Here is a 22,072-nt window from a genome sequence, read left to right on the forward strand (position 1 = left end):
GGTGTAATCTGGCCAGCCTACGACTGTATCTGGTTCTCGCAAGACGCCTAGCCAGTACATTAGGGTGGCTTTTGAGCTTACAAATATGGTACCAACAAATGGTACGTTAAGGTCCTTGGCGATGTCCCGGGTACGGATATACCACTCAGCTCCGGAGACCCTACGCAGAAATGTACTCTGGAATGTCATGATCCTCGCAAGGTTAGTCTTGGTGGCAATCCCATACACCTGAGTGCCGTACTTCCAGGCAGGGGCTAGTATGGCTTAGGAGATTATTACTTGGTTTTTATACCCGATACTCAAAATGAGTATAGGGGTATGTTAGATTTGTGGTGAAAATAGATGGAACGTATATATATTCTTGATCAGCATCAATAACCTAGTCCGCCCCCCACAAAGGACGAAAATCTGTGGCATCCGCAATTTTGAAGATGCGAGAAAACTAAAAAGGCACAATCATAGAAAATTATCATATCTAAAAATTATATATCATATTGCTGAATCTGGATCAGATCGGATCATTTTTATAGCAAAAAAGAACAAATCAATTTGCAGTGGCTACGCAGCGCCCGACGAGCCATACTGACTAAGTATCGGGTGTTATAGTAGAGTTGCGGTCACAGCAGCAACTCACAACGTGCCCCCTCGTTTGCACTAGGTACTGGGGTGTACTGAGTGTTTCCCAGGCCGCAGGTTGCACAATATACCAATTGATAGGATATCTCGGACAACAATTGAAATAAACGAGGGGGAATTTATTTATACCCGATACTAGGTCAGTAATGCACGACAAAGAGTGTGTGAGAGAGAGAGATACAAAAAATAAGTAAGCGCGTGGACGGAGTTGTGTAGCCACTGAAATGTAATTTTTTTTTTCTGGCTATATATCTGCTAGATACGGCCTTCTCTATGATTCTCAGATTTTAGTTATCTCGTATGTTCAAAATTGTGCATGCCACAGATTTTTGTTCTTTGTATGGGCGGAAAGGAGCGGGGCTAAATTTGTAAGTACACTAGTAGCTGTGTGATATCTGGATACAAAATTGGGTTGGTCCAGCTATTATAGTCTCTGATAACTAGACTTTAAACAAGAACGACGAACAGACGGACAGACAGACATGGCTTTATCAAATCGGCTAACGATGCTGATCAAGGATATATATATATACTTTATGGGGTCGGAAACGCTTCCTTTTGGGCGTTAAACAAATCTACTATGCCCCAATTCTCTTTTTGAGTATCGGCTTTAAAAAACAGACTGATGTTTATAAAAAATGTAAGGAAAAATAGATACAGATAAAATATAATATATAATATACAAATCTCCAAAACTGTTCGACCGATTTTTATGAAACTGTTTTTGGAAAAAAACAAAATCGTATCTTTGGCGAACAGCGATACCAAACGACTGATAAAATATTTTTTATAAGTTACTTAGCAGCCAGTTTCATGGAAACACGATACTCCCGCACCATATCGGCTGTGCTTCATCGACAACATAGATAAATGGAAACAAGAACTGCTCAAGTTGAAATAAATGAAAACATTTTTATTTTTCCTTTTTTTAAGAAAGTTGGACGGAGTTGCATTTACATGAAGCTTGTTGGTATAAAAAAAGCACAAAATAATGGACACAAAAAATAAAAAATCAGAAACCTGATTTCAGCTTACACTAATACAATTAATTCGTTGCTAGATCCAAAAATATGTTCATAAAATCTTTGTAAAAGGTTTGTTTTTCCCCATTTTGGGCTACTTATTCTTATATAAGGTCACTTTCTTAACTTTTTACCATATATATGTATATGTATTTTGATGTTTGTGCATATATATATACGTCTATATGTGATCAATTCGAGTTCGTCATGTTTGGTATTTAAGAAAATACGGAATGCTTGTTGACCTTTTTATCTTCTAAACGAGACTCTTGGGTTTTTTTGTGTGTGTATAGTCAATAAAGCTTTGCGCTTTGTCTAATCCTGGACGGCTCTTCGTTTCTTACTGCCTAATAAGCTGATCTGCTTCCTGATTTGTCCTACATTTAGTGATTTGTGTAAAAGAAAGTAGTGATAAAGAGCAACACGCTCATGATCAGCGCCGTATTAATGTTATGGCCATAGTGCGTGTTTGCGGCATTACGCGTGGTCTTGCCCATTTGGAAGCGCAGCGTGGGACTGGACATCCGACCGTCGCCTCCGTTGCTGAAGGCCAGCACACGCATGTTGTAACTCTTGCCAGGCGTGAGGGTATTGATGTACGACTCTAGCTTTTGTCCCACTTTCACGATCGTGTTGTTGGCAGTAATCATGTTCTGATCCGTTTCCCAAATGCGAACCTAAGAAGAGTGGCGTGTTAATAATTAATCCAATATCGCGGACTAGCTCCCCTACCTTGTAGCCTTCAATCGGCTCTTCGTCCTGCGAGGGTGATACGTATCGCCATACAACTCGAACGGTGGATGGATTTATTCCATAAACATGCACCGAAGATGGCGGCTTCTGTGGCGCCTTGCGATATGTGCGTTCTGGAATGTATTCAAAGGAAAGCCACAATTAAATAATGAAATCTCTTTCTTGTTCTCGCCTGAGACAACCTTCGAATCGTTCGCTCTCGGGTCCCTCGCCCGCAGCATTGTAGGCCATCACTTTGACAAAGTAATAGGTGTCTGGTTGCAGACCGACTATCAGCGCCCAATTTCTTGTTGTCCGTGAGAGGTAGTACACGGAATCTTCCTCTTGGTGTGTTGTCTTCCAGTACTTCAACTAAAAATGCATAAAGCTATAATAAATAGTTCAGGCCAGAATCCATTCAGATTCTTACCCGATGACCAATCAGCTTGCCGCGGATATTCTCGCGAGACATGTCAATGGGTGACCAAGTGACGTTGAAGCAGGTCGAATTGAAAGGCATAGCGAACGGTTTCTGCGGAGCCACCTGGGGCATATCCTCTGCAGAATGAATAATAGCGACATCACTTTCTGGCCCCTTGCCAATGCTGTTTATGGCCTGCACCTTGACTTCGTATTCGGTGTAGTAGTTGTTGAGCGGAATGTTGACCACGGCCACGCCCATGTTTTGTTTCGTTATCTCGTCGGTTGCCCACTCTAGGGCGCCCTTTAATTTCCAAAATACCTTGTAGCGTATGCCGTGGCTGTGCTGCTCCTCCGGCAACAGGGGATCCCAGGTGATGGTCAGATCGCCGATCTTGCCACCGCCGCCTCCCACATTCCTTGGCGCTATGTAGGGCTTGTCCTCATACGTGCTGTAGATGGGCGAGGGAGCTGAGGGCGTGCCTATGCCCAGGTCGTTCACAGCAGTAACACTGAACTCGTAGGCCGACCAGGGAGTCAGGTTTACCACCTCGGCCTGCTGCCGCGATGTGTAGCGATCGACTTCACGGGCCTGCACATGCGTCGACACATTTACCCAGGTACGGTTCCAATTGGTCCGACCCAGGATGTTGTAGTAGCGGATGGCCCGACCATTGTTCGCTCCGTCCACCCACTCGATGATCGCCTTCGTCTTGCTAATCTGAATAACCTGAACGCCGCCTGGGGCGCCGGGTGCCCCCTCTATCACCACGCTGGTCTTGCTGCTGATTTCATTTACGGCCGACTTGACGACACACTCATAGTCGCCTGCATCCCGCATGGTGGTGTTGTGCACCGTCAACCTGTTCCAGTTGACAATCTGCGGATAATGCGGATGATATTAGATCGGTTTCAATACAGAGCAGTCAATATCAGTTCAGTCTTACAATGCGCTCAGTGCCGTCGTGGTTGTTCTTTAGAATCTCCCCATTGTGCTTCCAGACATAGGCAATGTCCAACAGCTCATCATAGGCGGCCTCGCAGTGAAGGTAGATCAGATCGTGTTCCTTGGAGACGATGCGCTGGGGTGGTGTTTGGATGAAGCGTATTTCCTCTGTAAATAGAAAATAGTTTTGTTTTCAACAGTTGCGCCACAGTTAGAGGCACAGTTTTATCTTACGAAGCACAATGACGCGAGCATGGGACTCGTCTGTACCGGCCTGGTTTGAGGCACTGCAGGTGTACATGCCCTCATCGTCGCGAGAGGTGGGCGATATGATCAATGTGCCGCTGGGCAAGATGCGACGATGTCCACCCGAGCCTAGGAGCTGACCGTCTTTTTTCCACTGGAACTTTGGTCGCGGAGCTGCTTCGGGGTCGCAGACGATCGTTGTGTTGCCGTTATAAACGGCATAGATCTCGGACTCGAGTGGGTGCTTTTTGAAGGATGGCTTCATGGAGAGCACTCGCAACTGGGCCGAGGAGAATGAGGTCTTCAGCTGGTTCTGGGCTCCACACTGATACATGCCCTCATCCTTCTCTCTCTCCAGAAATTTGATGGTCAACACATTATCCTGGATCACATACCGATCCCGATTAATGGTCAGCGGGTCGAGGCGCTCGGCGTTTTTGTACCACGTGTAGTTGGCGTCGGGAATGGAAAACGCCTCGCAGATAAAGGTCACATCGCTGTTGTAGTCCTTGATCATATCTTTCAGAGGGATCGTAAACTCGGGTCGCATCTGGATGTTTATGTAGATGCTCTTCTCCAGTGTCTTGCGCGGATTGCTAATGGTACAGCTGTACTCGCCATTGTCGTTGGTTGTCGCGTTCTGAATGATCAGAACGCGCCCGTAGTTGGCCGTGTAGGCATTGCGCTGCAATGGCAAGCCCTTGCGCGTCCAATTGTATGAGGGAATGGGATAGCCGAAGGCCATGCACTCCAGGCGTATTTCATTACCGGCCACTGGTGCCTCCGGGAAGACCTTTGGGAAGGTGTTGGCAAATATCAGAGCCTGGTAGTTGCTGTTGGGCGTGACGCGCAGGGCGAAGAAGGGCCCATTGCGACCCGTGTCCGATACCAGAGTCTGCACCGTGCACGAATAGTTGGCCCTGTCCACAGTCTCGATGAATGAGAAGTAGAGGGCTCCATCGCGGGAGACAAACACCCGCTGGTCCTCCTCCACAAAGTTCGGGAAATAGTCACGGGCCCAGTAGTAGCGAACGTCTGGGTAGTGCTGTGGCGGGTCGCAGAATATAGACTTTCCCCAGTTCATCTCGCTGGTCTCCGCCGAACGCTTCAGATTAAACTCCATGATGAACCCAAAGTTCAAGTGCGCACTCTCCGACCGGATGCGGCCGAACTTGTTCTCCGCCACGCAGTGGTACGCTCCCTGGTCGAGGGCCTGCTTAGGCGCGTATATGATCAGATTGCCACCCGATATCGTATAGCGATCCTGAGCCAAGGGGTCAATCTTCTGGTACTCCAACGTATCATTCACATACACTTCACGGTACCAGTAGTACGACGGAGTGGGGAAGCCGCCGGCCAGGCAGCTCAGTGTCACATCGTTGATCAGACGATTCTTGTTAACGTCAAAGGTGGTGTCATTAGGCTGCTTGACAAAGTACGGTCCGCGCGGTATGCGCTCTATGTCCCTTATGTCCAGACCATAGTGATATGGACGCTTGTCGTCCAGCTTGATATTGACATTGTCCGGACTGTACAGCACCCGGGACTCGCAGATGAACAGATTCAATTCGATCTCGTAGGCCGGCATAAACATCCACCGATCCCGCTTCTTTGAGTAGGCATAGACGACGCGGTCACGCACATAGCCGTTGTCTCCAAAAGGCTGGTTGGGACCTGTGGGTAATTCGTAATTGGAATTCGTAGGTAAGAGACATTTACAACATGTTTAAGTGACTTGTTTACTCACCGATGAAGCCACGCAGATTGTTCTGATTTCGTTGGTTAACATTGCCAGGAACTGCATTGTAAAACTGATTGGGATTGTTTAGATTCCGATTCCGGCTGATGAGGTCGTTTTGCACCAGAAATCTGTTGTCGTGCAGATCCTCGTTCTCCCAGGGCTGCTCTTCGTCAAAGGCAAATGAGTCCTCGATCTGCACCAGCTGAGTGTTGTCGTCATTGACCCAATTCTGGGGTCCTGTCTGGCGAGCGGAGATGAAGAAGCGATTCTGCCGATGGTTCTGCAATATGAGATTCTTGAGTATGAACGCGTGCTTCTCCAGATTGTCCACGTTGAGCAGATCCGCATTGTAGGCCTTGCAAATCTTCTTCGCCTCCGCCCAATTGCGCTTCGGCGAGCGTATGAAGCGGTAGCACGTTTGCCTAAACGAAACCCAATACTCTGGACAAAAGTTATCTTCGTCGCTGTACATGTCCCGATAGCTGACTCCGCCTGCACTAATACTGTTTCGATTGAAGGGATCGTATTGGGGACCCAGTCCCCCCAAGCCGCCGCCCAGACTGTTCCCAGGTCCGCCTATGTTGCTGCCTCCGAGGCCTCCGATGCCTCCGCCTCCGCCTCCGCCCCCGACACCGACGCCCATCTGCCGATTGCCATCGTAGTAAGTGTTGTAGCTGTTTGGGTTCTGCTTGTCCAGCAAGGGATTGTCGTATTGCGTGGTATCCGGATTCGATTGCTGCCCAGTGTAAAGCGGATTGTAGCGCGGCGAGTAGTCCTTGTTATAGCTGGGCTGATATGCCTGGGGCTGCATAGGCGGTCCCTGCTCCAGTTGGCCCTTCGGGAGGTCTCCAGGCTGCTGGGCCGTTGCCAGGACAAGTAATCGCAGGAACAAGCCGGCCAAAAGGCCGCCTTTCAGTGGCATACTGGCTTGGTTTAGATCAAGTCTAATTTGGGAACTACTTCAGGTGTCGTTTCGCTCCAGACTAGTGGCACATTTTCGTTCGAGATTCGTCTGAGGCTATAAGCAGAAGAATGCAAAATTGAAATCTTGTTTATTTTCACAGCTAGTGCCGTAAACAAACAGCGACGTATAAACAAATCGCCGAACATCGGTCCGTCAGTCGTTATTTTTTTCGTTATTAGGAATCCACTACGTGTCTGTGTGTGTGTGTTCGTGTGATAGGTGTGGTCGTAAGCTTTCGTTTCATTGAATCAACTTGGAATTACTCTTAATAATCTTTGCGCATATAATACGAGAATTAATTAATTAAACTATTCAAAATGTAAGTATCCAAGTGAAAAAACAAAGCTTGGCTGTAGTGGAGCTATGTCTTTGAAGGAGGTGCTCCGCCCATGATGAGTAAACTAAGCTGCGCTTAGTCAAACATCCAAACCACACCTTAATTAAGATTCTTTTCAACAACAATTAACATCCCCTTCAGAGCGTTGAAGCGCTATTCATGGGTTTGATCAATGATACTTTAACGCTCTAAGCTGTTTACACCCACCTGTTGAGTATAACTTTATCACTAAACAACCTTAAACTATAATTCAAAATTTAATTCAAAATTAAATAAAAACAAAACTGGGCACAGCAAAAGTGTGACCGCGGAGTTATTGATAAAATATAGCGTCCGACCCTCAGAAATATACCAAAATATACCGTCTCATTTTAAAAATATACCGTAAATATACTGACGAGCTCAAGTTCTATTATACATATTTCTCAATTTAGATATTCCGTCGAATATTCCCAGCTATATAAAACATTTAGCCATGCCCACATAATTTTATTCTAAATACTTGACTTTGATTTCTTTTTCCTCAGTACGAATTTGTACCAAAGGGATTGGGTGAGTCTTTGGAAGCGCGTGAAGTCGGAGTGGCGCAAGATACCTTGCCAGCACCTACTAAATTTAGTCGCGAGTATGCCAATACTTATTTGGAATATGATAAAAGCTAAGGCCCTTGGGAACAAATATTTAAAAAAAATTATTAAAGTAAAAGGATCTCTTTGAATTGAAATTATTGTCTTTTTTCATTCTCACTAAATTAAAGAATCTTAAAAAAAAATCACAAGGATTGATTCATTCTTAAAGATTTTACAAGCGCTTAAAGTGAAAAGTGATAAGCATGTATTCACAAGTGAACACTGTAGGTGTTTCCACTTCACGCGCTCGCCCTACCTCTGGCCAAAAACAACGGTAATTTTGGCCACCCTCTGCTGGAACGGCTGCGGCTGGCTTAATCCGTGGCTTATGCAACGCGGGCTCCCTCTATATTATTTTACGCTTTCATGTTTCTTTAAATATTCTTACTTTAATACCATTTTAATCCGGCCTCAGTTTCTCTCAAATTCGAAATGGACAATAATTTCGAATTTGAGAGGCTTTAGGCAACAAAAAAAAGAACACCACAACGTTTGACCCAAAAGAAAAAAACGAAATACATGCTGAAATTATGTTTAAACTAGTATCCCTGTAGTTTACACACCAATACCATACATGCTTAATGGCATAGGTGTAGGTAAATAAATACGATATTTACGTGAGTTAATTTAACTCAGACCCCTACAGAGACTAACCCACCAACAGCTCTTGTTACCAGCTAACACGAGGAAGAAAATAACATTAAATGTGAACTATTTTTTGTGTGTGAATTATGTTCTTTTGTGTGTGACTCTGACGGGGTGCACGAGACTATAAGTGTGGGAGGCACTGCAACGATCAGGCTTCATTTGCCCTGGAACCAACGCTGGTCCTCTTGCCCACCGTCTCACGTCACGCGCTTCTCGGCTTACACACACCCAAAAGGAACAAACTCACTGGACATAATTCACTCGGCATATTCACGTTGGACAGGTCACGAACACAAGTAACCGTCTCCAGGTAACCTTCTGTCCCGGTTCCGGTGGCTGTATTCCGGTCCGGCTATGAGCAAAATATACTGCGTTAAACCCCATTTGAGTGGCCCGCCTTCTTTTTTTTTTACTCACATTCAAATTTCGGTCTTAACCATACAAGTCCTCGGTACGGGTCGACTTTACCCTGGCGTCCACGCTCCATGATTTCTGTAATTCAATCAACGTTTTCTGATAGTTTTCTCGTCTATTAATTCTTTTCAACCTCAATAATACATCAAGCTAATCTCCCTAATCACTATCTAGCTAATCCTGTTCTACTCCTTATATCCCCAGTACGAATCCCAGCGCCCACACGATATCACCATACACCATCAAGCCTCCCTGGAATTCCGATAGATGGCGCGTCGCCCTCAGCCCTGGGTAAACTATCGCTCAGGTGGGACTGGAACATTTTTAGTACGGAAGGAAACGTAAGGTCTGGAATGTTAAGTCATTGTTTCTGGTCAGCAGGTATCCGCTACGAGTATGGAAATACCCTATTTCATTTAATTAAAATTAAAATTCTCTTTTCCAAGCTTATTTAAAACATTATTAATGACTTCTTCTTAGGTTGACATTCTTAGACCTATTCATTCCTTTGATTAGTTTCCTGTATATATACATATACCAACCACTAACTGCAAAATATCGTTAATGGCTTTAAAACAGAGACTGACTAGTTTATTCGTTAATTGGAGCCTGGAATGACAAAAAATTTCTGAATTCTATTATATTCTTTTTCCTTTATGTATATTTTTTTCATAATGTACTCTAAGGCGATAATAGCAATACAAAACAATTTGTATGCCTTACGTTTATAACATAATGCATATTTTATTTTAACAGTAATTTTCATTAATTTTAAAAATTTCTGGTAAAAGATAGTATCTTTGAAAACAGTCGAAATACAGCTCCAACATTGCGGTTGAGGTGGTTCGGTAACGATAGGCTATAAATTATCTTGAGAGTGTTAGTAAACGGAAAACAGGCCACACTACCATTCACACAGGGAGACAGATACAATTTTATTTTTCAATTCAAATTCAACGTGTAACAGAAATTTATTGGCTTTGCTTGAATTTTTTTTATACAGACAACATCAATTCTGGAGTATCATTTTGGTTTTCGCATAAGGTATATTAACAATGTGGAGTAATATTATAAGTAAAACAAGCTACATACATACAGACGTAAATTTAAACGCCATGCGAAGAAATTATCCCTTATCTGATCTTAAGGTATATTTGTCAACAAAAAAACAAAAATGCCTGCTAAATGCACAATGAGTAAATAAATAAAAGTCTTAACCAAGATATTGTCTTCTATAAGCTCGTAGTTGGGCGGCTTACAAGCCCTTGTTGTACCAGACGGTGTCTAGTTCGGGACGTTTCTTCTCAATATTTTCGCGAACCTCGGGTTCCAAGCTTGCCACCTTGATGGCAGCCCGCTGTTTGAAGAACGCACAGCCCAGTGGTGTGGCAAATATGAGCACGAAACCGCAGAATAGGGTTTGGATAGGAGCATTCGATTTCGGGTATTTGGCTAGGAAGCCCCTCCTTTCAAGCAAGTTCATGAGCATCGGAGTCAACGCTTGAAAATAATTAATATGTTAGTTTTTGTAAATCCGTACTTCTCATATTTGAGGCTGGGACTGGACTTACTCATTCCTGGCAGGGCCATGCAAATTCGACTCACTATTACCGCCGATATGCCAACACAAGCGGCCTTCTTGGACACGCCCACCTCGGCGTTCTTCTCATCCAGCAATACGACTCCGTTGCGAATCTCCCTGAAAGTATTTCGAGTGAATTATTATGTCAATTTTTGTCCCAGCTCCACTTACTGCATTCGCATGCAGGGAATGTTTATGCAGTTGGCGGCGGCCACAGCTACGAGAGGCACCATACGACCCACCAGTGGATTCATGTTCTTTACGGCCCGATTGAGAGAGAGCGCCGTGGCCAGTGCTCCGCCGGTGGCCAGGCAGTACGAGGTCAAAAGTTGCCTGGGGAGAGAGGCAAACATGCTTAATATGTGGAATCGTACTCACGGCTGAGGTACCTACGAGTTGCTGAGGGGCGAAGTACCCGAGCGGTTTGTGTAGTTGACAATGGCGTTGAAGGTTTGATTCATCCACTGCCAGAAGACAACGGCGCCCGTGCTTTTGTAAAAAGCCATCATTCCTAAAAAAGCGATACGTACACCATTACAACACTATTTTATTAATCAAAGCGCGGAAGCAATTTCTGGAATGGTACAATTGAATCACAAAAGTTGATGTCCCACTCACCGCCAGTGATCAGCATGTTCATGGGCATTTGAGCCGACATGCGGCCAATTATGATTTGCTTATCTCCCGTCTCCGGGTGAAAGGCCGAATCATACAGGTACTTTGCTTTCCACACATCCTCAATCGTTCGGCACTCAGTCACCTCCTTGCCAGCTCTGTACTTCAACACGATCTGGCGGGCCTGCTCCAGCTTCGTGTTGGTGGCCAGCACGTTGAGCGGATTGGTAACAAGCAAGAAATGCTTTGCCCTGCCCACATAAGTGCTCTGGTCATATTTGGGCTGGTCAATATCAACACGGGGCAGTGGGGTCATTTTCGAAAAGGCTGCAAATTGGTCCCGCCTATTGAGATTAGTCAAATTTTAATTAAAACGTACTGCACCTCTGATAAGATATTACTCTAGAACTGAGGTTGGATTTGGGATTGGATTCTGGGGGTCTGCCATAATTAAATTCTAAATCGTATGAACTCAATCGGAATACTCGGGCAAAACACTCCTTATCAGAGGCGATGCTTGTGACCCAACGGTTCTGGCCTTATCTCGCTGGTAAACAAGTTTCTGCCGGGGAGCCGTGCGATTCTGTTTTCGAAATACATATACATACATACACATATACTATACGTATATGTGCGCACACCACACACACATCAGAACATGGGTATCTACATCTGTTTCTACATTTGTGTATGCAGTGCTAATATATTGTGATTTTTGAATTTGTTTGTCAGCTGTCAGCACAGCACGGTTGCCATCAACTGTTCGAATATGCAGAATACAATCTGTTTGTAAACGTTATATAATTCAACTGGGTCTACGACAACATAATCGACAAATCCATAAGCCTTATCAGTGGGGCCCAGCGTACTGCCCAGCATACAACTCAGCTAGAGAACAGGTTGCAGAATTTACACGCCCGTACGTAGCCGTGTGTGTGCGTGTACAAATTGTATAATCTTTCCACCCGACAGCACTTACACACGCACAGAACTCTCGGACCGTTGGTTGCTACCACTTTGACCGTTGAAAAACGAATGAGACACGACGCCGAACGAACCCTCCGCCGGCCAGCTGTCTGTCGTCTGCTTGCTCCAGAAAGCTTTCGTTTGGTTCTTTTAAGGCCTGTGTGTAACGGTTATTTTGGAGCCCACTGTATTTCGGCCTCGCTGACATTGAGAATTCTGGAAAAGGGCGAGAGAGCTTTTCTGCGCTACTATCACTTTAACAGCGGGACTTTTAAGCTGCCCAAGCTTTTGGACAGCCTGCTGATAGCATTTACTATTCGCCCACCCTCCCCAATCCATTCCTTGTTCAGATAATTATGATGGAACCGAACGCTTTTGAGCTTTTATACTTTGGACCACAACATAACGTCAAACATACTATAGACATACAGACTATAATATGTACACATATCTGGTCCAACGAGCAGGTGGGGTGGGTCAGCGGTGGCCGATTAGGCCAACGGCCTAACCTCAAATTCACCAGCGAATAAGCAGGCATCCCAAAGAAGTTTTAGTTTTCTAGGGACAACACAGTTGTCTCCCAATGATTGGCATAATTCCATTTTATTCATTTACAGGCCAGACTTAATAGGAAAGGAGCAGGCAGAAATAGGTGCACAGAAACTCAGATTGTCACTCATCTCTCTTGATGAATTATAGCATCGTTCCAACTAACACGAACTACTTTATTCCGCTGGAGTTTACAAAGATACCGCCAGGCCCTAGCCCTCTTTGCCGACCGATCCGATACATGGTAGCCGAGCTGACCAGAAACATGACAAAGATACTGTACCTCTAATGAGAGACATTTAAGAAGTGCCCACCATATGCCCAAGAAGGATTGCAAGTTTTATAAGGGAATACGGATAGGATACCTGTTGACCATACGTCTGATTAAGGAAAATAGGTGCCCAGAACCAGCAGTATCAAGACGACCCGAAACGGACCTACTGTACGTCAGTACCTCATCTCAACGTCCGATTCGGAAACACAGCTCCTTGAGCAATAGCCAATATATTTTCAGCCTGTTTGGCGCTATACGAATCCAATACGGAAAGCGGATGTGAAAAGGTAGTTTTTTGCCACCTATTTCGTTATTCTAATTTAGTTGTAAAGGTCAAAGAACATTTGTCTCCTGAAACGTTTTGTGTATATTTATGCATTTATTTCCGGAATTCATTGTTAGACTAAACATAACATCAACAGTTTTGTATATTAGCAATAGTTTATTATGTTGTTTATTGTTTTGTTAGTGTACATCCCACGAATAAGTGTGGGTTTTGCCCTCTGAAGTTTATTTTTAAACGGGCTTCGTACTCGTAATTAAATTTGATAGGTTCAATATAGTTTTCACAAACAATTATAGTCGTAATTAACACAAATGTCAGATGTAAATATGTAGGTAATAGGTAATATTGTATTGTGTGGTTTTTGTATAGTATATTTTGGTTGTACTCGTAAAAGTGTATCAATTATTGTACATAAATATATATGTATAGTTTGTATGTATGTATGTATGTATGTATGTATGTGGCGTGAGTGTGGCGTGGGTTTTGTCTTAGTGTTTAACTCTTAAGTAAACATGATCCACATCATTACATAATTTTGCTAAATACTCGTATATAGTACTCCGTTTATAGATTGCAAATTGCATTAGATACAATTAAAAGTAACGCGAAATATATAATATTTGATTTGAGTCTGTCAAGGATACATATATGTATGTACTGTACTGTACTGTGTGTAGATATCAAATAATTTGAATAGAACACTGGTATAAGTAGATACCTTCATAGTCCGTAACGCTCTGTAACGATCTGTTAAATTGTTGATTTCGCCCTAATAATTGAATCGAACTGCTAATTTAAGTTTGTCATCGAAACAACACTGAAACTATTTGAGTTTACTTTGAGTTTAGGAGCAGTACTGGAATATCATGGAGTACTGGGTGCACAGAGTCAACTGAGAGTGCTGCATGTCCTGTGGAAGCGTACATATAAGGTATTGCAGTTAAAAATTTCTCCCAATGATTACCATCATTAACTTAATATAATATGTACAACGTGATCGGAATAACTTCTGGCTTCACTGACTGTCTTTATAGAGTAAGGGAGTCCGGAGGAAGAACATTGTACCTGGGCAATGCCCGTAGTAGCATTTGAGGTGTGACTATGTTTATAGTAGTTATATGTTATACGACATACACTTATGTATGTCTTTGTGGGGAGTTTCAGCCGGCGATTGTTCGTACGTTTTATGGTTGTATCGTAGTTGTTCCATTTACTGGATTAAGACTACTATCTTTAGCTTATAAGTCGATTCGATTCTGGGAAGTTGCGTTCGGCTTCGGCTTCGGCTTCGATAAATCATTGGATTCAGTTACTTGGGTTCCATTTCGGTTCCTTCATCATATGTATATACTGTATATACTCATATACCTACTAAGCATTTACATCCTTTATCTGTATCTGTATCTTTGTATGTAACTATATCTTTACTTGTATATGTTGTATATGTATGTATTTATGTATTTTGTAATTGTATGTATAAATATGTTTATGTTTATGTTTAGGTAGACATATATGTATGTATGAATGTGTGTTGGTATGTAACTATGTATCTTTTGAGCGCGTCCTTATAGCAGTGCATTGCTCTTTATGCTATATAGTAGTAGTATTAATGTATATCCTCGTATTTGTCTTACACATTGCTTGCAGCTAATTCTGATACTGATTCTGTGTCATGGTCAGATCCATCTGGTTTTGCAAAGCAGCTTTGGGCAAAGTGTGGTAAATGCAGCTGGATTTGGCCTGGATCTTGGATCTGGATCTCGGTCTCGATCTGGACAGCTGGGAGGAAAGCCAAAGTGCGCCAAAAATAATGTACATATATGTAATCAGTATTCCCTAAGCTGGAATGATTCCGCATTTTGGATTTTTACTTTACTCGGATTGCTTGAGTGGGAAAATAATTAAATGTTAAATCAATGATTAGCCTGATTTGATTTTCCATCTATCAATTGAACAAGTAATTGCTATGCCTTGAATCCGCATCACCATCAAATGAAACGAAAAGTCATTTTAAATTCTGAAGATCTATCACTTCCTAGTAAATATTGTTTCGATTTATGCGCAACAATTTGCACCAAAAATTGACTTTAAACGTTCACTGTTCGTGCTTGAATATATGTGATTTGTATAATGCTTTTTAGTTTATTTATGCTCCCGCTCATACTATTTACATCCGAAAATTGACGCGATTAATTGCCATAAGGTATTCTTTTCTTTTCTTTTCTTTTCTTTTTGTTTCGTTCCTTTTCTCTCGCTTGGCCCTTGCTTCTTTATTTCTCTGTTCTTTGCTATTCGAACTTTCTTTCGGAATCTAAACCCAAATGTCTTCGGCCAAACCTAGGACGATTCTCGTGGAATCGAAGTGGCTATATTATTTGAAAATGTATTATTTAAATATAAAAAATATACATACATACATGGGTGTTGGTTTTTTCATTCATCTTGTATATGAGAACCAAAAATAAAATATCCGAAAACGTAAAAAAATTCGTTGCTCTTGTTCCGCGGCGCAGGGATATGCGCTCCTGGTCTGGATCGACCAGCCCGGAGGCCAAAAGTCTCTACGGGCGTTTTCGTGTACATCGACTGCACAAGAAATAACAATGGAGAGATCCTTAACGAGATACATACACTAAACTATAAAACTAAAACTAAAACTAAAACTAAACTAAAACTAAGCGTGATCAACTGTTTAACAAAGCGATGCGATACAAAAGTATATACATGCAGATACATACTTATACGATATACATACATGCATACATATGCATAAATATATGTACATATGTTGTATAATGATCGTATAATTAGTTTGATTTGTGGTGTGAGAAGTTTGCGTTGTTCTGTTCGACTTGTTCCTTAAAACCGTTTTGCAACAAATTCCTCTGTTCCTCTGTTGCTTGTTTAATTGCATTTGTCTCCCTATCTACAGTGCTATTTATCCGGTATGTGTACTTTAATTGTGGCTGCACTCTCGTACATATGTATATGGTTTGTTATTTGCCTAAATATCATTAAATATTGTATATGTATATGTTAGTAAATATATAATATATATAATCATCTTTTATCTTTTTATCTTTTTGGTTTATAGTTTATCGTTTCTCTCTTCGGTTGGTGCAATGTAAAAATCCATGTAAAACGCGATTTGAGTATTCAATTTGTCCACTAATTAACATTAAATGTACGAGTCGGTTCCTCTTACAATGACGAACTCCTGCGGTTGTGGCGGCTGTGGCTGGCGCTTCAGTTTGTTGTTGATGCGACTATGCACGACTCTCCTCTGAATATGAATATGCAAATGCATGGGTGTGTGCTATGTACTATGTATTGTATGCTTCTTTATGCACTATACTATAAGAGTATATGGTACTTGGTGTTGGTATCCTCTTGGTTGCTTAGAAAGTGCCTGAAGGGGAATTAGGCAATTAGGGGGAACGTCTTGTGGAAATGGATTTGGATACTCACTGGGACACTCTGGTGGGTTCATATAGCCAAAGACATTCAATTCATAGAGCGACGCCAGCGTGATGAAGAACAGGTACCAGAGCATCAGAATTATACCCAGGCGCTTGTCCAGCTTCCAGCCGTTCAGGTGCGTCGAGAGGATCAGGAAGACGACGGTAGAGAAGAGCGAGAGCGTCGAGTAGGCGAGACCTGGAATGGTTGAGGAGAAGAGAGGGCACTCAAAGATTAGACCGGGTGACGGCCAGGGCTGCTGCTACGTCAGCTAGGCGAACTGTTAGAACACTCATGCCAGGCATACCACACACATGTTGCATACGACGAGTACTACGGGCGGGGGAGACACAAACGGGCGGGCGGGGAAGGGGGAGATGGGGGAGAGAGTACATACCCTTGGAGATGACATTCACGTGCGAGCCGGGCTTTATGATGGCCGTTTGTATGAACCATGGAAGACCTAAGCACACTAGGATATCAAAGACATTCGAGCCAATCGCATTCGACACGGCCATGTCGCCGTAGCCCTCTTTGATAACGGCTATTGAGCTTAGGGCATCCGGCACAGAAACGCCAGCAGCCACGAAGGTGAGGCCCATCACGGTGTCGGGGATGGCCAGGGTGGACCCGATCACGGTGATCATCCACACCATAAAGTACGAGTAGAACGAGATCCAAACCATCGATAGCAGGAACGTGAACGGATACCAGTTGCGGAACTGCTGCTGCCGGCAGTCGGGCATCGTCTTCTTGCACAGGAAGTGTATCGGATACACTACATACCAGGCAACCAGCGCTGGAAGACCGGCCTCCGTCGGTCGCATTAGGGGATCTGGGCGGGGCTCGCGCTGCTTGTCCGTCGACTTGTAGTAGCCAGTGTCAACGCCAGTGGGAGCAGGGGCGCCCACCACTGGGCCTTTAGCCGCACTTGCACCTGCACCCGCACCCGCGGACGCCGACGCAGCCGCAGCCTCGCCCGTCACAACAGACTCGGGCTGATCGGAGTTGTAAGCCATGTTCTCCTGGCCCTGTCCCTGGCCTTGACTGAACTGCCCCATACCCCAGTCGTCGACCGGTGGTTGGCTTGGCCTGGCACTGGCGGCCGCTGGCTTCGGTTGGTTCTCCTCGCCCCAGGCGGAATTCGGGTCCCAGCTGGCATTGGTGTCGCTGTAGTTCTGATATTCGCCCTGGGGTTGGGTGATAGTGGCGTCCACGCCATCGCTGGACTCCTTGGACATGCTCGTCTGTTGCTGTTGTCCCTGTCCTGCACTGCCCTGGGTGTAGGAGCTCTCGGGAACATTCTTGTAGGTCACCAAGGCCGACTGCTCCTCCTTGCTGGGCAGCTTAAACGGCAAGTTCAGCCCGAGGGCCCAGCGCTCCAGCTCCGTGTTGAAGTGGAGGGCCACACAGTATCCCACATAGCAGAGCAGCATCACCACGGACTCGAACTGGAGAGAAAGTCGAAGATTAGTCTGCGGTCTTACGTGGCTTTCGCTGCACTCTCCGCGCACTTACACAAGAGATGACGTCGTTAAAGATAATGATCAGCATGACCAGGATAGAAACGCAGTAGAAGAAGCAGTCCCGCACCAGTGGCCACCAGTTCAGCTGGCAAACGGTTCCCGAGCACAGGGCACAGACTGATATCACGAACATAATATTGAACACCGCCGAGCCGATGACTCCGCTGATCCCAATGTCGTCCTTGGCGAAGAACACCCCTATGACCACGGTGGCCAGTTCGGGGGCCGAGCTGCCGGCAGCCATGAATGTGGCGCCAGCCACATCCGGAGAAAGCTTTAGCTCTGTAATAAATATTTGGAGTTAGTAGAGCGCCCCAGCGGAAGCTTTGGTCCGGTCCGGTCCAGTCCCTCAAGTCTCCGGGCTCACCTTCGCACAAACGGTCCAGGCTGGCCACGAAGTACTCGTCGCACACGATGGCCAGGCCAAAGAAGGTGTAGACGGCCACCAGGATGTGCAGGATAAGTCCGCCGTGCTGGCGCGCCCACTTGTTCATCAGTGGCTGAGGAAACTGCTCGATGGCCGGCGGGGTGCAATTGTCGCGCCTGGGACGCCAGGTCGGGACGGCTCCATGCAAGTGAGTGGCCTCGGTGGCTTTCGGGGCCTGTGGAGGGAACAATTGGGTGAAGCCAACCAGTGAAACGCCTATCAGACCCTACTCACATCAAATGGCGTGGTGCTCTCGAGCTCTGGATTCATCTCGGTAGTTACTTCTCCATTAGCTTCGGCATCGCCTTCATCCTCGGCCAGGCTGCCCACGTCCAGTGGTAGCGCCGATCCCTCCCTGGTGTCGCCCTTGGCCGAGTAGATGCTGACGCAGTAGTAGATCAGGAAGAGCAGACCCATGTTCCACATACGGGCGCGACGGGACCGGCGACGTACGATCTGTGTGCGGAAACGGAGGCTACGGATTAGAACCCTTCAGCCAAAGACAATGGGCCCCACCCTACAGGGCCCACCCTAGCGACTGCTAGGAAAGTGCGGCTTATGTACGCGACGTTGGAGCGCCTAGAGGCGTCAGCCCTGAGTATATAGAAACAGAAGTACCTACTCATTTAGACCTACGAGTCTACGAGTGTGTGTACCTAAAGGGCAATTCGCAGCTCGCCTCGGATAAAATGGCAAGCTTATAAGGTTTATTGCCACCGACTTTGCTTGGCTTTGTGGTACTGTGCCGGCTTGTGTCTGGGGGCCTGGCACTGGAAATTGGATACCCGCCCTGAACTGCAGCCGTCTATCCCAAATGTAAATGCAAGCAAAAGAGAAAAACACAACAACGACATCAATTTGCTGCGAGTGTAGTGATACCCTGGATGAAAACAGGCTCCTTTCATGGTTAAGAGCAATGTTCTTACTACTGAATGGCACAAGAAAAACGTAGCACCAGCCAAAGACTTTCCATTAATTTATCAGCAAATTGTACTGCAGAACATCAACAATGAAAGTGAACTTTTCTATTTTGTATTTATATACCTCTTATCGGAAATATACCAATAAATTTACCATCCTTGCAGAGCCTGTCTAATGAAAATGTTTTAACGATCGATAGATCGATAATTCCTATGTCATATATGTATATGTATGGCCTTAAAGACTGCTCTATCCTATAAAAGCGGGAAATGACAGATTGGCCTGCAAAAGTGCTTCCTTCTGTCCAAAGAGAAGAGCAACCACAGTACTCAGACATGGCGAATGACCGATTGGCTGACCAGTAGGTCTGACTTGAAATTGAATATCCGTTAGCGCTAGCGATTTTAGCATTTGTCTTGCCAATGCGCAGCCTAAGACCATTGGAGTTGGGTGACATTCAATACGGCACACTTTGCTCTTGTGGGCTCAAGGAAATCTAGAATTCCGCAGTCTTCACAGAGTGGAGCACACACGCTCGACGATACACCATTGGCGATATACCAGAGCCTCCTCGATTTGTTTGCTGGCAGTAATTAGAGGCGTCAATGCCGTGGGCACACTGATGTGTTTCACCTCATCCCAGAGTGATAAGCGCTCAGTAAATATATGTATCAGCAAGCAGCTGTAAACTCAAGGCCCGTGAGGCGCTGAGAAGTGAGGCGGTTCGGCCGGAACGAGAGTACTCGCACTATATACATTCGAAGGCATCCCGTGGGTCCACAGACATCGTATGACATCATATCCTACAAGTCGTCGTCGTCGTCGGGGGACTCCTTCAATCACGACGCGTGCTGCCAGGATCCGGAGACAGGCAGCAGCAAGAATACTCGTAAATGTTTTTGAATAAATTTGTTTCTTAGTGGCAATTTGGTTGATGTTGCAGATTTTGCTGTTGCTGTTGCTGCTGGTGTGATAACAGCGAAAATTTGCAGCAGATGTCAGGGGGTACAAGAAGAGAGAGAGAGAGAGAAAGGGAGAGAGCGAGAGCAAGTGGCGTTTTTCACCACAAAAATACACAAACGATGAATGGTGGGCGAAGAGGGGAGTGTTGTCCCCGTCCACCTCGGCGCCTGCCTTGTGGGCCACTCGGTCATGCCGCATAATATCGATTTACTCGCACATTCATGGACCGACCCCCTCCTCTTCTGTTCTTCTGCTATTCCACGAAGCTTTTACTCTTACGCGCTGTTGGGTAAGGTGGCTGAGTGGGGGGCTGGGCTGTAGGTGGAGCGCTTTTCGCTTGACTTTTGCTGTTAGTTACAGTTGTTGCTGTTGATGTCGTGTCGAGGTGGTGGTGGGGGAAGCAACGATGATGTCGTCAATGACGCTCGCAAGAGTAAAAGGAGGCTGCTGCCAACCGACCCAGCGACCATCTTATAAAAATAAATGGCTGCGCTAACTAAATAGATGAGGAAGGAAGTGTCGGCGGGGCTTGTGGCGCGGACTGGGTCGGACTGGGGCGCCTCGGCTTACATCATACACACTCGTGTTTTCCTCAGCGGTGCAAAGACAATGGGAGGACTCATGAAAGGGATAGAAAAGAAAAGCAAGAGGAGGAACAAAAATAAAGGAAAGTAGACAATTGACTTGCAATTTGCATAAAGCCAACAGGATGGGGATGGGGATGGGGAAGGGGATGGGGTTCGGAACTTGGTTGGATAAACAGGGGCTCAGCTGATTAGGCCCACACCCACAGCTCACACCTCACGCCCCCGTGCAGGCCCATTTCATAATCACTTTTTACCATTTTGCTTATTGTGCCTGGGGCTGTCGATTGAGCCAAACTTTTCACTAAAACTCGGCTTGAAATTCGGTGTTTCGCTCAGGCTTTTTGTCAGTTGCAGTCGTTAGATGGGTTTTTGCGGAAAACAGATACAGAAGAAAACCGTTGCATTGGAAAACATGTGAGGAAATGTGGCCTGGCCTGCGATTTTCAGTTCACTTTTCGTTCTCGGCTAGGGCTACTATCCCGTTAATCACTCCCTCCACTCCGCTCCACTCGCTGCAGCTGTTTTCGACCAGCAGTTAGCTTAGTAATGCATTTTTCCACCGACGCGTTATTATTTAGTTTTCCGTGTTCTTTTCGAGGGGGAGAACGGGACCACTTCTGTGGTGTGTTGGTGTTTCTGTTTCTGTTGTGTGTGTGTGTGTGACTGTGGCTGTGACGGTGTATGTGTGTGTGTGGCTCGACACGAGAACGGGACCGAGACCAGGCGCGAGCTTTGTTTGCGAGCGATGTGCACTTATTCGCGTTTTAGCGCCAACCGACTCCGCCGAGTTTTGGAAATTCAATGCGCACTGTGGCGCGTCGTCAAGTCTGCCGCACAACTTCGCCTCAGGGGCAGGGTGGGGTGACAGAAACCCACCACGGCCGAGCGCGTCGGCAGGAAATGTCAGAGTTGCCAACTTTCTGACACTGTCTCCCTCAGCGCGCCATCTATGGGAGCTTTACGTTACGGCCAAAGCTGGAATTTGAACGAAAGGTCTGGCCCGAACAGTCCGTGTCCAACTTCGAGGTTTGGAACTGTTGAAAAATTGCATTACAGGCGAACAATGGCCCGGCATCGCATTTATGGGTATTTGTTTGATTATTATTTATATGCGCCCTCCCCTAGCCACAAGCGTCAAGTGCATTGGCCTGGTCAATAGCAAATAGCAAACAGCAAACAAAC

General features: G+C 45.3%; 3 protein-coding genes across 3 annotated transcripts; all 3 read right to left on the minus strand.

The window, feature by feature from the left end:
- Positions 1–1,534: 1,534 nt before the first annotated feature.
- Positions 1,535–7,359, minus strand: LOC108156284 (contactin). The gene is made up of 8 exons (XM_017287659.2): positions 7,252–7,359; positions 5,750–6,761; positions 3,991–5,676; positions 3,758–3,924; positions 2,821–3,690; positions 2,594–2,762; positions 2,391–2,524; positions 1,535–2,335 (listed from the first exon to the last, which is right to left on the minus strand). Exons 2-8 carry the CDS (start codon positions 6,663–6,665, stop codon positions 2,042–2,044), a joined length of 4,236 nt encoding a protein of 1,411 aa, XP_017143148.1. The 5' UTR covers positions 6,666–6,761; positions 7,252–7,359; the 3' UTR covers positions 1,535–2,041.
- A 2,290-nt stretch (positions 7,360–9,649) lies between these two features.
- Positions 9,650–12,016, minus strand: LOC108157392 (sideroflexin-1-3). Its single transcript, XM_017289433.2, has 6 exons — positions 11,912–12,016; positions 10,936–11,276; positions 10,711–10,828; positions 10,489–10,650; positions 10,307–10,434; positions 9,650–10,235 (listed from the first exon to the last, which is right to left on the minus strand). The coding sequence occupies exons 2-6, from the start codon at positions 11,246–11,248 to the stop codon at positions 9,991–9,993; spliced, it is 966 nt and encodes a 321-aa protein (XP_017144922.1). The 5' UTR covers positions 11,249–11,276; positions 11,912–12,016; the 3' UTR covers positions 9,650–9,990.
- Positions 12,017–14,468: 2,452 nt separating this feature from the next.
- Positions 14,469–21,713, minus strand: LOC108157329 (probable sodium/potassium/calcium exchanger CG1090). The gene is made up of 7 exons (XM_017289345.2): positions 21,145–21,713; positions 18,654–18,875; positions 18,360–18,594; positions 17,985–18,274; positions 16,864–17,917; positions 16,476–16,664; positions 14,469–16,416 (listed from the first exon to the last, which is right to left on the minus strand). The coding sequence occupies exons 1-7, from the start codon at positions 21,145–21,147 to the stop codon at positions 16,406–16,408; spliced, it is 2,004 nt and encodes a 667-aa protein (XP_017144834.1). The 5' UTR covers positions 21,148–21,713; the 3' UTR covers positions 14,469–16,405.
- Positions 21,714–22,072: the final 359 nt, after the last annotated feature.

Source organism: Drosophila miranda, chromosome 2 (genome assembly GCF_003369915.1).
Source record: "Drosophila miranda strain MSH22 chromosome 2, D.miranda_PacBio2.1, whole genome shotgun sequence".
Taxonomy (NCBI): domain Eukaryota; kingdom Metazoa; phylum Arthropoda; class Insecta; order Diptera; family Drosophilidae; genus Drosophila; species Drosophila miranda.